The sequence below is a fragment of the Epinephelus fuscoguttatus genome, linkage group LG9 (assembly GCF_011397635.1).
Source record: "Epinephelus fuscoguttatus linkage group LG9, E.fuscoguttatus.final_Chr_v1".
Taxonomy (NCBI): Eukaryota; Metazoa; Chordata; class Actinopteri; order Perciformes; family Serranidae; genus Epinephelus; species Epinephelus fuscoguttatus.
The window spans coordinates 13,482,716-13,494,933 of NC_064760.1; the positions used below are offsets into that span (position 1 = coordinate 13,482,716).

Here is a 12,218-nt window from a genome sequence, read left to right on the forward strand (position 1 = left end):
GGCTTTTCTTCTTCTCTGTCCTTTCTACCTGCTCTCCACCCTTTGTCTGCCCTCCCTCCCTCCCTGTTTTTCTGTTTCACTTTCTCTCCCCTTTGGACTTTCCCTCCCCCTTTCCTCTGCAGGTCAGGAGGACTACCGTAGTCATCTGAGCGGGGAGTGTTTCCAGGACCTGGTGTGTCCAGAGAGATGTCGCTGTGAAGGCACCGTGGTCGACTGCTCCAATCTCAAACTGACCCGTTTACCTCCACACATCCCTGAACACACCACAGACCTGTAAGTCAGCCAGTGTTTCCTTCTTACACAAGCACACTTGCTGTATATTGTATGTGAACACATGATGAAATATCAGATCGAACGCCATGTGTTAGACTGCTCTAACCTGAAACTGTAAACCACCACACATCCTTCAACATGCCACAGGGCTGTCAGGAAATTTTTCACACCAAAATGCACATGGATACATGCATGGGCACAGGCATACATGCAAAGACATGCACAAATGCACATATTCCATGCACGCGCACATGTCTGCCTTCCTCTCTCTGTCTCCTCGCCTCTCTCAGAGCAGTATCATGAACGTCACTTTTCATTTTTAGCTCTCAGACCAAAATGCCTCTCAACAGTCTTTTCCATCTCCCTCAAAGTCCCAAAGGAGCCATCATCATGTCTGGCGAAGGGTCTCACACTAGAATACTGAGCAGTCCCATGGATCATTCATTTTACCACTGAAAAATGGAGAGGGAGTAACAGATAACACGCAACAGGAATACCATAATCTGATTGAGAAAAAAGGTTAAAAAGTTGGCGTGTGTTCAGAATCTGCTCGGCAAAATCAACATCTCAGCATGTATGAGGGAGGTGATGTATTATGCTGAGGAATTACAATGATATAAGTGTTCATAATTGAAAAATAAAGCATAATTTTGAATGTCTGATGTGATTTGAAAGGTCAAATATAAAAAAAAAAGCTTCTAAGTCATAAAATACACACCGACTGAGAACAAAAACTGGATTTATGATCCCAAACTGCGACACAAGAAAAGTGTGCTGCCGCTAAAATCAGCCAGCCCCATTTTACTTTCAGCACCTGCACTTGATCGAATATTCAATAAGCTAATATTTCCACACAGGAAATAGGAATCCAGCCAGAGGCAAGGTTTTACCTAATAATGCTGAATCACTTCACAGCTTTAAAATGTAGGTGAAGGATGTAGAGCTTGTGCCACTAATGGAGAATAGCTGCAGAATACGGCACCACTGCAGCATTGGAGCAGACGCAGGCTGGTTGCTTACGGAGGTTAGTTGTATAATGGTGAATTCAACCGTGGCTGCCACTTTAGATAACTAATAATGCCAGTATCCTACAGACCATTAGCCCCCAGTTCCTCTTTCTCTTGCTCACTCTGTGGCTCTGCTTCTCTCTGTGAGCCCTCCAGTCTTCCCTCCTTCCCTCTGTGTTCCCAGGGTGCTTCATGTCAAAAACATAAACTTTGTCCTTTATGGTTGGTTAGAGGACAGATCAAAGTTTTACACTATTTTCAAAACCCTCTCTTTCTCTTGCCTTTTCCTTAAGAACACAACCACCAGTGAGGTTTTTGAAGGCCACACACACACACACACACACACACACACACACACACACACACACACACACACACAAGCCGCCAGTTGTGCCCTGTGTAACCTGCCTTATCAGGGGAAATCAGGAGAGGCTGAGCTGAAGGCTTATATATTTTGCTCTCTTTCTCTCTTCTGTCTATCTTTCTGTCTTTATTTGCGACTCTTCCCACCAGCCACAATAATCCTTGACATCGGCCTTGAGAGTGTTCAATAAGTACAAATGAATTAAAATGATACTTCGCTGATTTCAGCCAGCTTTGTCTCATAACAGTGTGGGTAGGACGTGTAAATGAACTATGGTAAACTTCTCTCCATCTTACCGGCGCCCGAATCTCCCTGCTCATCTCTCAGGATTTTCGCTGGCTCTAGGGCTGTGGCTTGAACTACAGATTGTGCTTCTGCATTTTTGTATGCCCGACACTGCAGACACAAAGACACTCTCAAATTCAGATCAAACTGTAAAACTAAGCAGTCCTGATCAAATATGAACCAAGATTCTATTGTCTTCAGAAACATATTTTAGTGCACTGTTTGGCTGTAATATGAGAATTTGTGAACATGAAGCAGGCACTTCACTGTTTCCTGTATTGGGTAAATGGAGGCTCAAAAAACTGAGATGAAATAGTAAAACGAAGCAGTGTTGATCAAATATGAACCAAGATTCTGTTGTTGCATAGCCCATTTCTCACCTAAAATGTTTTCAGAAACATATTTTAACTGTAATTCAAAATGAATTTTTACCAGCCCGTTACCATATTTTGTTTCCTGTTTTAAAACGGACAAGCATGCAGTGGCTTTTGCCATCAAGGCCCTGTTGTTTAGATAAGTGCTATACACAGAATATTATTTTTATTATGTTATTGTTATGTCATCCACCAGCACAAGCAGTTATTGGTCTGGTGCGACGCAGTGCATTCTGGTAGTTGTAGGTTTTCTACCTCTTGAGTAAATGCGAATGCCACTGTACTTTTTTTCTGTTTCTCTGCTCATATAGCACCAATTTCAAAAGTATTAATTGAGCAAGAAATTGAAAATGGCTTTGCGCTTTGTTTTCAGAACATGTTTTTATTGTCTGTACCGATGATTCGTACAGAGTTTGGTAAGCGAGCATTTATGTACACAGCTCCTTATATGTGGAAACCTCTGCAGAGGGAATTAAAGTTGCACTCTTTGGTTCCTCTTGGCCGTTTCAAAGCACTGTTGCAGGATTTTACACAGTCTTCTATATGTCAGTGTCACAGTGTGTCTTAGCTGGTCTTTGTAATCATGCGTAGTTGCACATCTAGTATATATTATTGTACTTTTTGGCTTTTCTTTGTAGTAATCTCACTTCACGTTTTATATTGCTTGTTTTAGAGCTGTACATTTTTATTCTGTATTTTTGTTCTATGTTCTCTGTCTGTAACTTCACTGGGACACTCTTGAAAAAGAGATATTTAATCTTAAGAGGTTTTTCTGGTTAAATAAAGGTTAAATAAATTAAATAAAATAGAAAATGTGCATCTTTCTGCTGCATAGACAGCACAGTTTTCTTCAAGACAATTATTTGCATTCAGTAAAATTGTACATTCTGAGGACTGTAGATTACAAGCTAAAGAGATAATAAATGTTTTATCTTTATTCTTATATGTATATAAACATTTACAATGAGCATGTCAGCCCAACAGCGTCACCACCGATTTCTTTCAGACTTTGCAACATGCTATTCCAGTTTGGCTTCATCCAGGTGGATCCATCTTTTTAGTCCCCCCTGTATCTCATTAGAAAGTGTCCCCTCCAGCTGAACTTTCACTTTCTTTCCCCAGTTCCTCTCACTCTGCCTCTTTCACACACACACACACACACACACACACACACACACACACACACACACACACACACACACGCTCTCACACACATACACAAAGAGCATCCTTTTAGCAGCACACTTTTAGTACAAATTACCTCAATAAAGCAGATGTCGAGCTTCCTATCTCTCAAACTGTTTTCTCTTGGCTTAGGGCAGCGTGGGTATTGATGACTGCATAGAAAAGATTCATTGCTCTTGTCTTCTCTTCTCCAATATGTTTAATTATTCTCTCCTCCCTCCTCTGGTTCTGCGGCACATCATACTTCAACAGTCACTAAAGGCCTCTTAACCTTCATGCGGTCATTCCCCCCTTTACTCGTGGCCTTTCTCTCTCGATCTTGTTTTTTGTTTTGTGTTTTTTGAGTGTGTGTGTGTGTGTGTGTGTGTGTGTGGTCATGTGTGTGTTTTGACTTCAAAGCAGTTTGTTTTATGAAAGAATTAAAATTTAACTCACTTTCTTTAACTTTTCTCTCTGTAGGAGGCTAAATGACAACGATATTGCCGTGTTGGAGGCCACGGGGACGTTTAAGAAGCTGCCTAACTTGAAGAAAATGTATGTATACTCTTTTTAACAAGCACCTCTCATTTGCTTCTCATTAATGTTTGGTTTTGCATCATTTATTCATTAAATCACACATGCTTTTACCAAATCTGTAAGGAGGTAAAGAAGACCTAGAATGTTATTGGATGTTGCTCTTTCTCAGTTTCCTGTTCTATATATTGCTGATAGAGGAAAGAAGGAAAAGCATTGCAATTACGAAATGACTGAAATAAGAACAGCTGGATGAGAACAGATGGCAAACAGTGGATGGTTTACAATAAGGGATGCAAGGAGTTATGAATGAGAAAGGAAAGGAAGAAAGAAAGGTGATAGAGAGAGGTTGATGGGAGGGAAAGGTGGACAGAAACGATGATAAGGAGCAAGGAAGAGAAGGATGAAAATGAGAAAAGTGTGAAAAACATACATGCAAAGAGGGCGGAAGTGAAAATGAGAGAGACATGATTTAAGGAAGGAGGAAGAGGAGTGGTTGAGGACAAGTAAGAGAGGAAGGGAGGGACAAAAGAGAGCTGGAGAGTAAGGAAGGTTGGGTGGGAGGTATGGAGGAAGCGAATATTAAATGGAAATGGAAGATGGGCCTTCGGTTCAGATTTACAGTCACTCCTTATCTACAACCTCCTCCAAGTTTGTGTGTGTGTGTGTGTGTGTGTGTGTGTGTGTGTGTGTGTGTCAGAGCGAGATAGAGAAAGACAGAGCAGAGACCAGAAGTTGATTTATTGGAGAGGAAATTGCTAACCATCTAGCAGTGTCACTGACGATATAGATTGGCCAGCACTCATTTCCATTTTCCTTCCTTCAATTCCTTCCCTCTCTTCTTCATCATCTCCTCCTCCTCCTCCTCTCCTCGCCTCACATTTTCTGTTATCGTTGCATCTACTACTTATCTTTTAACTCTTAAGTTTGTCTGCCATCATCTCTTCTTTTAACTCTGATTGTCCATCCTCTCCTCTCCTCTCCTCTCCTCTCCTCTCCCATAAAGCTGATAAGAGGAAACCCAAAACTAGCTATGAATGAAAGCTACAGTAGTTGTGATAGCTATCATCTCAGGTTATTGTCTCTGTGGCCAAACGCTCTCTTTCCATTTTCATTTTTCTCATTTTGTGTGCAAGGAAGAGAGATAGCAATCATTTTCAGTTGTCTGTGACCACTTGTCTCATTTTCTTTTATGTGTGTGAGTGCAGGCGCGCGTGTGTGTGTGTGTGTGTGTGTGTGTGTGTGTGTTTGCTTTATAGTGTACAGAGTTATAGTGATGGCTGTAAGCTGTTATCAGAATATCTATTGGACAAGATGAGGACATTAAGATGAAGGAGAGAGGAGTTAACATTTATTAGTTGAAGGGACATGATTGATTATTGCAATTAAAGTGGGAATATTGTGTGTGTGTGTGTGTGTGTGTGTGTGAGTGAGTGTCCATGTGTTTGCATGTATGGTAATATTGGAAGCCCTTAGAGGCCATCCTGTGTGGACTGAACTTATAAGAAACACAAGCAGAAAAGCCACAATATGAAAAACTTTCTTCGTCTCTCCTGCAGTAACCTGAGCAACAACAAGCTGAGGGACATTCGTGACGGTGCGTTTGACGGTGCAGGTGGAGTTTTGGAGCTGCTGCTGACGGGGAACAAGCTAACTGGACTGCAGGGACGCATGTTCAAAGGCCTGAGTGGCCTGAAAACTCTGTAAGTCTGCTTTACATTAGTGTGTGTGTGTGTGTGTGTGTGTGTGTGTGTGTGTGTGTGTGTGTGTGTGTGTATGTGTGTGTGTGTTTAACATTATATTTATGTAGGCAGTGGTCTGCTTGTTAAGAACGTTAGAATTGTGTAATTAAGCAGGCTGCATCTCACCCCACAAGTTTTAATGTTCCTCCCATCACTGTGCAGAACAGTAATGCTAATGAATTTGAAATATGCAAACACTTGTTTTTTCCTGAAACAAAAAGCTCTATATAAAGTAAATGCTTCCGATGGAGGAGAGGATGAATGTCAAAAACAGGAGCTATGAAGTTATCTAAAACCAACTCTGCCCTGACAGACAAAAGACAAAATACCTGAACACACCACAGTGTAGAACCGAAAAACCTCTGACCATTATTCGGAACTTAAAGTAGTCTGCATCTACTTTGTATCTTACATATAAAGCGGTGTCTTACGCATTTGTCCTTGTCAAATAAACAAGTAAATTAATAAACGCATGTACAGCCATTAAGAGTAATTTGGGCTTCAGTATCTTGCCCAACAATACTTCAACTTGTGGACTGGAGGAGCTGCGGATTGAACCGCTGATATTCCAATTACTAGACGACCCACTCTACCTCCTGAGCCACAGCTGCCCCGCTCCTTTGCATTGTCTGCAAGATAATGAGGGTCATACCAAGACAAAAGGCAAAAGGCATTAACTTCCATTTGATCTATCACTTTGTTGATTATAGTAAGTAATATACTGTATGATAATGATTATATCTTATTTAGAATCTAGTGATATATCATGAAACTATCCCTTTACTATAATATGAATTTTGAAGATTGTCTTTTGATGGTACATTACCAACATAAATCATTAGGGCCAAATTGGGTTAACTAATATTTGTGTTGAATTAAAACATAACCTTACAATAATGTTTTTCTTAACTCTCGAAGTTGCAACTTGCAACACCAAAAACAGTAACTTAATGTGTGGGTTAACAAAGCATTCTAAGGGTCCGTACACATGCCACGTCTTTCACATCCTGGAAACACAAGGTCAGGCTCTGAGCGCTTCTTTTGTGCCTTTTCTTTGCCAGCTTTCAAGAGAGTGGTGGCAGGTGTTGTACCATAGCCTATTTACCTGAAATCCTGAGTGCAGAGCTGATCTTCTTCCAGGCGCTGTTTAGAAGTGTGTAGGTCTATCATCTGTGGGACGGATGTAAAGCTCTGGCAGCTCTGCACTGACATGATCAGCTTCTTCTCCACATTCACCACTAATATTTACCAAGGAAGGGAGAGACATCTGTCGGCTGTGATTGATTGGTCCTTGTCACATGACATGCGATGCACGCTGATGCATTCCAAAAGTTGAACTCTGTTTAGCTAGGGGCGCAGCCAGCGCACCCTGAAAAACAGGCGATCAGGAATGAGTGCATGTCGCTCTGCTGTGCGTGGCATGTGCACGGCCTAAGTGCGACCAAACAAGCTAGAGAATCAAAAATGAAGTTATGGGAAATTTACCTTGGTTATTTCAAAACTGTTCCTAGTTAAGGCAGACACAAACAACTACTCTCAACTAAAAACCACACAGGAGACACAGGACATCTGTCCACATTGTAGAGCAAGTCATTATTGTTCCATAAACAACAAAAAAGTAATTCTGACTAGATTTAAATGAAGGTGTTTTGCCTTTGCATAGCAGTACCTTTGATGATTTAAAGTGTACTTCTCCTGTTGCAGACTGTGACTTGTGTTAGCACCTGACTTGTGGTGGACTTAACTTTTTTTCTCCAGACTAAAAACAGAGCCCAGGATTGTTTACTCACTCACCCTGAAATCAAAGCTGATGACAGCCTATTGTTGTTCCCTTAATTTGGGCACCCTCCATAAATAGGCTAGCGTCCAATTAGGGGTTACAGGATAGTGTACGGACTCATGAGCTAATGTTGTCTGTGTATGCTCAGTAATGACTGGCTAATGCTATCATGTATATATATGCCGGCTAATGACTCTCTAATGGCATCATGGCTGTCTCTGTATTATGTTAAGAGGCTCCCTGCTCCAGTAATAGCCTTGCTAACTAGGTTAGCCTGTCCCAGAGATTGCTAATGCTAACTAACTCAGTTAGCCCGGTCCCATGTGACCGCATGTCAAAAGCTAATGTCATATTACAGACTCTGTCACAGTTGTCCTGTGAGGACTGGTTTGAATTTACCCCTGCTTTCTGTTTTATCTTTTGTCCATATCATTTTAGGTTATGTTCTTTTAACCTCTTTTTCTGTCTCTTTTTATCCAAGTGTGTAAATCTGGTATTTTTCATTTAACTGTTTTATAGACAAACTGTTTCAATAGTAACACCTTTCCTCAGGACAAACAGTAAGACTGTCTCTCATAAAGCATCCCTCAAGTGAAAGAAAAATAAGGAGTGTAATAAATTCCTGAGTCATTGGTTTAATGTTTATGATTTAAGATTTGGGTGATGAGATCTAATCATGAGACTCTGGAGTTTATGCTGTAAAGATTTTATTGTAAGCTCCAGTAAAAGGTAAAACAAAATGTGCAAACAGTAACTTTTAGCTTTTCGTTTACTGAATACAAACTGTGTGTGTGTTTCCAGAATGCTGCGGAGCAACCAGATCACCTGCATTGACAACAGCACATTTATGGGTCTGAGCTCGGTGCGTCTGCTTTCACTGTACGACAACCGGATCTCCAGCATCGCCCCAGGAGCCTTCTCCACCCTGCACTCCCTGTCCACCATGTGAGTCTATTATGACGGCTTTGTGGTGCTTATTTTCCTGTCTTTTTTATTTCCATCCCATTATTCTTGCTATCTCTCAACATGTGCCGCAGTCACTTTTTGTCTTTATGTCTTTTTGTCTTATCTTCCTCCCCCTTGTTCTTTGTCTCTGCTTCTTTCTTTATCTCTCCCTCTTTCCCTTCTCTGTCCCTATCCTCTATTTTTCCGGAGTCTAGCTCTGCTGTGGGAGTTATCTACCCTGCAACACACGTACACACACATTTGCACACATGTTGCTCTCTGGACACTGTTCTCCTCGCAGATGCTTTCCATCATTATCGACTACATTGGTCTGGATCCCAAGACATTTGTTATCAAAGCTAAATATATCCCAGCATCTGCACACCCACTCACACACACACACGCGCACGCACACACACACACACAAACACACGTAGGGACACACACTAGAGCATCTGCAAGCTTGTTTTTATCCTCCCAAAGATGAACACACCTGCTGCGACCAAGATGGCATATATTCTTTTAGGTTTTGTGTGTGTTTGGTGTGTGTGTGAGGTGTACATGCTTTCATGTGTGTGAAGATGTTGACTGGTGTTCAGCCTGCACAGAGAAGTACAGAAAAAAATGCCATGAAGTAAAGTTATGACAAGTATTAACCTGCCACGTAACATTATTGTTAGGAAGGAAAGAGCAGGAGGCAAGGAGGCAAAAGACCGTGTGTGTATGTTTGTGTGTGTGTGTGTGTGTGTGTGTGTGTGTGTGTGTGTTTTATCTTCAGTCTTCTGACCACACGGATCTGAAGGTTGTAAATAATAGATTTTTTCAGCTTAATAAAACATTACAGGTTGATTTTTATATCTTTTCTTCCTCTTACCGTGGACACACAGACATGCCAAGCCCAAAAAAGAGTCTCCTCACATCCCCTCTAACGCTCTCTCTTGCTTTTCCTTCGTGTTTGCTTCCCTTGTTCTGCCTTTTGTTCTCTTTCTCTGTCCTGCTGTGTACCTGTCATCTTCGATTCAAGTTTCTCCTTGAGTCTTTTGGGAGGAAAAGTAGGAAACAAGAGAGGGAAAATGGGGATAGCGGAGAGAGAGGATGAATGGATGGTTGCATAAACTCAGGTTTGCTCAGTGGGGCTGTCGGTGATTATCACTACAAAAAAGGAACATATTCTATTACCATCATCCCTGTCATTTTTCAGTGTTCATTCTTCTTTAAGCCTCCGTTTTTCATTGTAACACTTGAATTTGTATGCAGCACCTACCTGTGAAAGGACGGATAGATTTTTTTAATGTCTAAAGCTTCTGTTCTTAACACTTCCTCTGTTCATTTCCTTATCTTCCCTCTGTTTTCTCCTCTTCTCTCTCACTCCGACCATTTCTAATATCAGTCTCCATTTGTAGTGCATTGTTTCCCAACAGACTTTGTCCGTTTAATTAAAAGATTAACACATTGTTAAGGAAGGAAGGGATTTAGCAAAGGTCTGGTTGCCAGGCAGCGAGGTCAATTCATTACAAGGAAATGAGGAAATAACTCGTCCCTATCTATAGCAGCACCCCATTAATATTGTAGCACAAACAGCAACATGCAAGTTTGTTAGTTCAGCAGACACAGTGCAAGGGCAGTACGCCACTTTACATGTCTTGACACGACTTGGAGGCATACCATCATCATTAAGGAGATACATGTGAGTCATCAAAAATTTAATTCCCCAATCCCCAAGTCTGCATATACATATACATCGATCAGCCAAAACAATAAAAACACTGACAGGTGACGTGAACAACATTGATCATCTTGTAACTGTGCAATGTCCTGTTGGGAAATCCTGGTTTCTGACATTCATGTGGATGCCACCAGACACGTTCCACCCACCTAAACACCGGGGCAGACCAGGTACCTCCCATTATGGCAACAACACTCCCCAGTAGCTGTGCCCCCCCACCAGGACAATGCACCATACCACACCACAAAATCTGCTCAGGAGTGGCCCGAGAAACATGTCAGAGACCTCAAGGCATCAACCTGGCCTCTAAATTCCCCAAATCCCAGTCTGATCAAACATCTATGGGACGTACTGTTACCCCACCTCACAACCCACAGGACCCAAAAGATCTGAAGCCAACACGTTGGTGCCAGACACCAAGGTAACACCCTCCAGAGGTCCTGTGTCCATGCCTTCACAGGTCAGAGCCATGCCCAAGGAGGACCCACCATGGATTGGTGGTACCTCTGGGGTACCAGCACATGTCCCTCAAATGTTCGATCAGATTGGGATCTGGGGTATTTGGAGGTCAGGACGACGCCTTGAGCTCTTTGTCTCATTCCTCAGGTCATCTCTGAGCAGTTTTTGTGGGGTGGCACATCGACAAGCGCTGTTGCCATGAGGGGGTTTACGTGGTCTGCAACGGTGTTCAGGTGGGTGGAGCACATTAAGTAGCATCCACATGAATGCCAGGACCCAAGGTTTCCCAGCAGAACATTGCACTATAACAAGATGATCAATGCTATTCACATCACCCACCAGTGGTTTTAATGTTTAGGCTGATTGGTATATACATTACATATTTGAAATGTAGCTTTTCTCTGTGTTTTGGCCTTTTGTCCACACAAACTGCATTTTAGGTCACTGAAATCAAACCTTTTGTAAAACTCTGTCCAGGGTGAAGATTGTCAGAAACTCTGTTTTTAGTGTTTACGTGTTGAAGGGGAAAAACGGAAGAGTTTCCGATAGGGACGCAACAAAGTCCGTTGATTAAGCATCCCTTTGCTTTTACATACAGAACCAAACAACTGCGGCATCATGCCGTTCCAGTGTGTGATTTTTAGGTAGTGTAACGGGTGTGTCTGTTCTGTGGCATTCTCGTATCTGGCTGGGTGCACACCAGTTAACTTCTGTGGGATCTGCGTTATGTGCTGATTGAAGGATGGACCCGGACCACAAATGTCTACTGGTTGCTCCGTTAATGTTCTCTGTACAGTGGTTATATCTCTGTACAAGTCAATAATAAAAAAAGAACAGCTTTGTAGACAAAATCATAGACATACATTTTAAAGGAAACAAAACTAATTAAGTGAAGGAGTTAATAAAAAGGTAGAGTGTGATCTGTGATGAGGTGAACTACATGTTGTGTCTTCTTCTTCTTTGCATGGCTTTAGGGTCGCTGTTACATTGCTGCCAGTTGGTTTGGTTTGACAGCACTTCAGTTGTGTTTGCATTTTCATTTGGAAGGAGACTTTTTTAAAACATTTATTTTTTGAGAACGAAGGAGGGAAAAAAAACATTTTCAAAAATGCTGCTGTCTGTATAGACAAGACTTAAGATTTCCGTTTATCCTTTACTGTTAGTGGAAGGTGGGAATAAAGTCCTCATATTGTTGTTCTGCCTACTGTAACAGCATCCCTTTATCTAAAATAAAGTCATCACTGGACTATATTGAATCTAAAACGGCAGTGAGCTGAGAAGAAAATGCATCTAAGTACACCGCCTGTCTAGAATGTGCTGCTGATGCCTCCTCAGCCTTCATCCAGTTTAAATATGGTTCAGCATAAATATTACATGAGCTGTGTTACAAAAGCAACAAAATGCAATGAGGGGTGATCAAAAATGAATAAAATGTACAGATAACCTTTTCTCTTTTCTGTCTCTCTCTTTCAGTTTTTCATTCTGCCACCTCTTCCTTTCCATTCTCCATCTCTCTCTTGTTCTTTACAAAATGAATAAAAATAACTGATAACCTTTTCTTTTTG

The 12,218-nt window shown here is 41.6% G+C and overlaps 1 protein-coding gene across 1 annotated transcript in view; it reads left to right on the forward strand.

The window, feature by feature from the left end:
- slit3 (slit homolog 3 (Drosophila)) overlaps positions 1 to 12,218 on the forward strand; it is a 353,029-nt gene that overhangs the window by 270,524 nt on the left and 70,287 nt on the right. The window contains exons 14-17 of the mRNA XM_049586786.1: positions 123 to 273; positions 3,948 to 4,022; positions 5,561 to 5,704; positions 8,325 to 8,468. Coding sequence (XP_049442743.1) covers positions 123 to 273; positions 3,948 to 4,022; positions 5,561 to 5,704; positions 8,325 to 8,468 — 514 coding nt within the window. The remainder of the gene's footprint in view (positions 1 to 122; positions 274 to 3,947; positions 4,023 to 5,560; positions 5,705 to 8,324; positions 8,469 to 12,218) is intronic.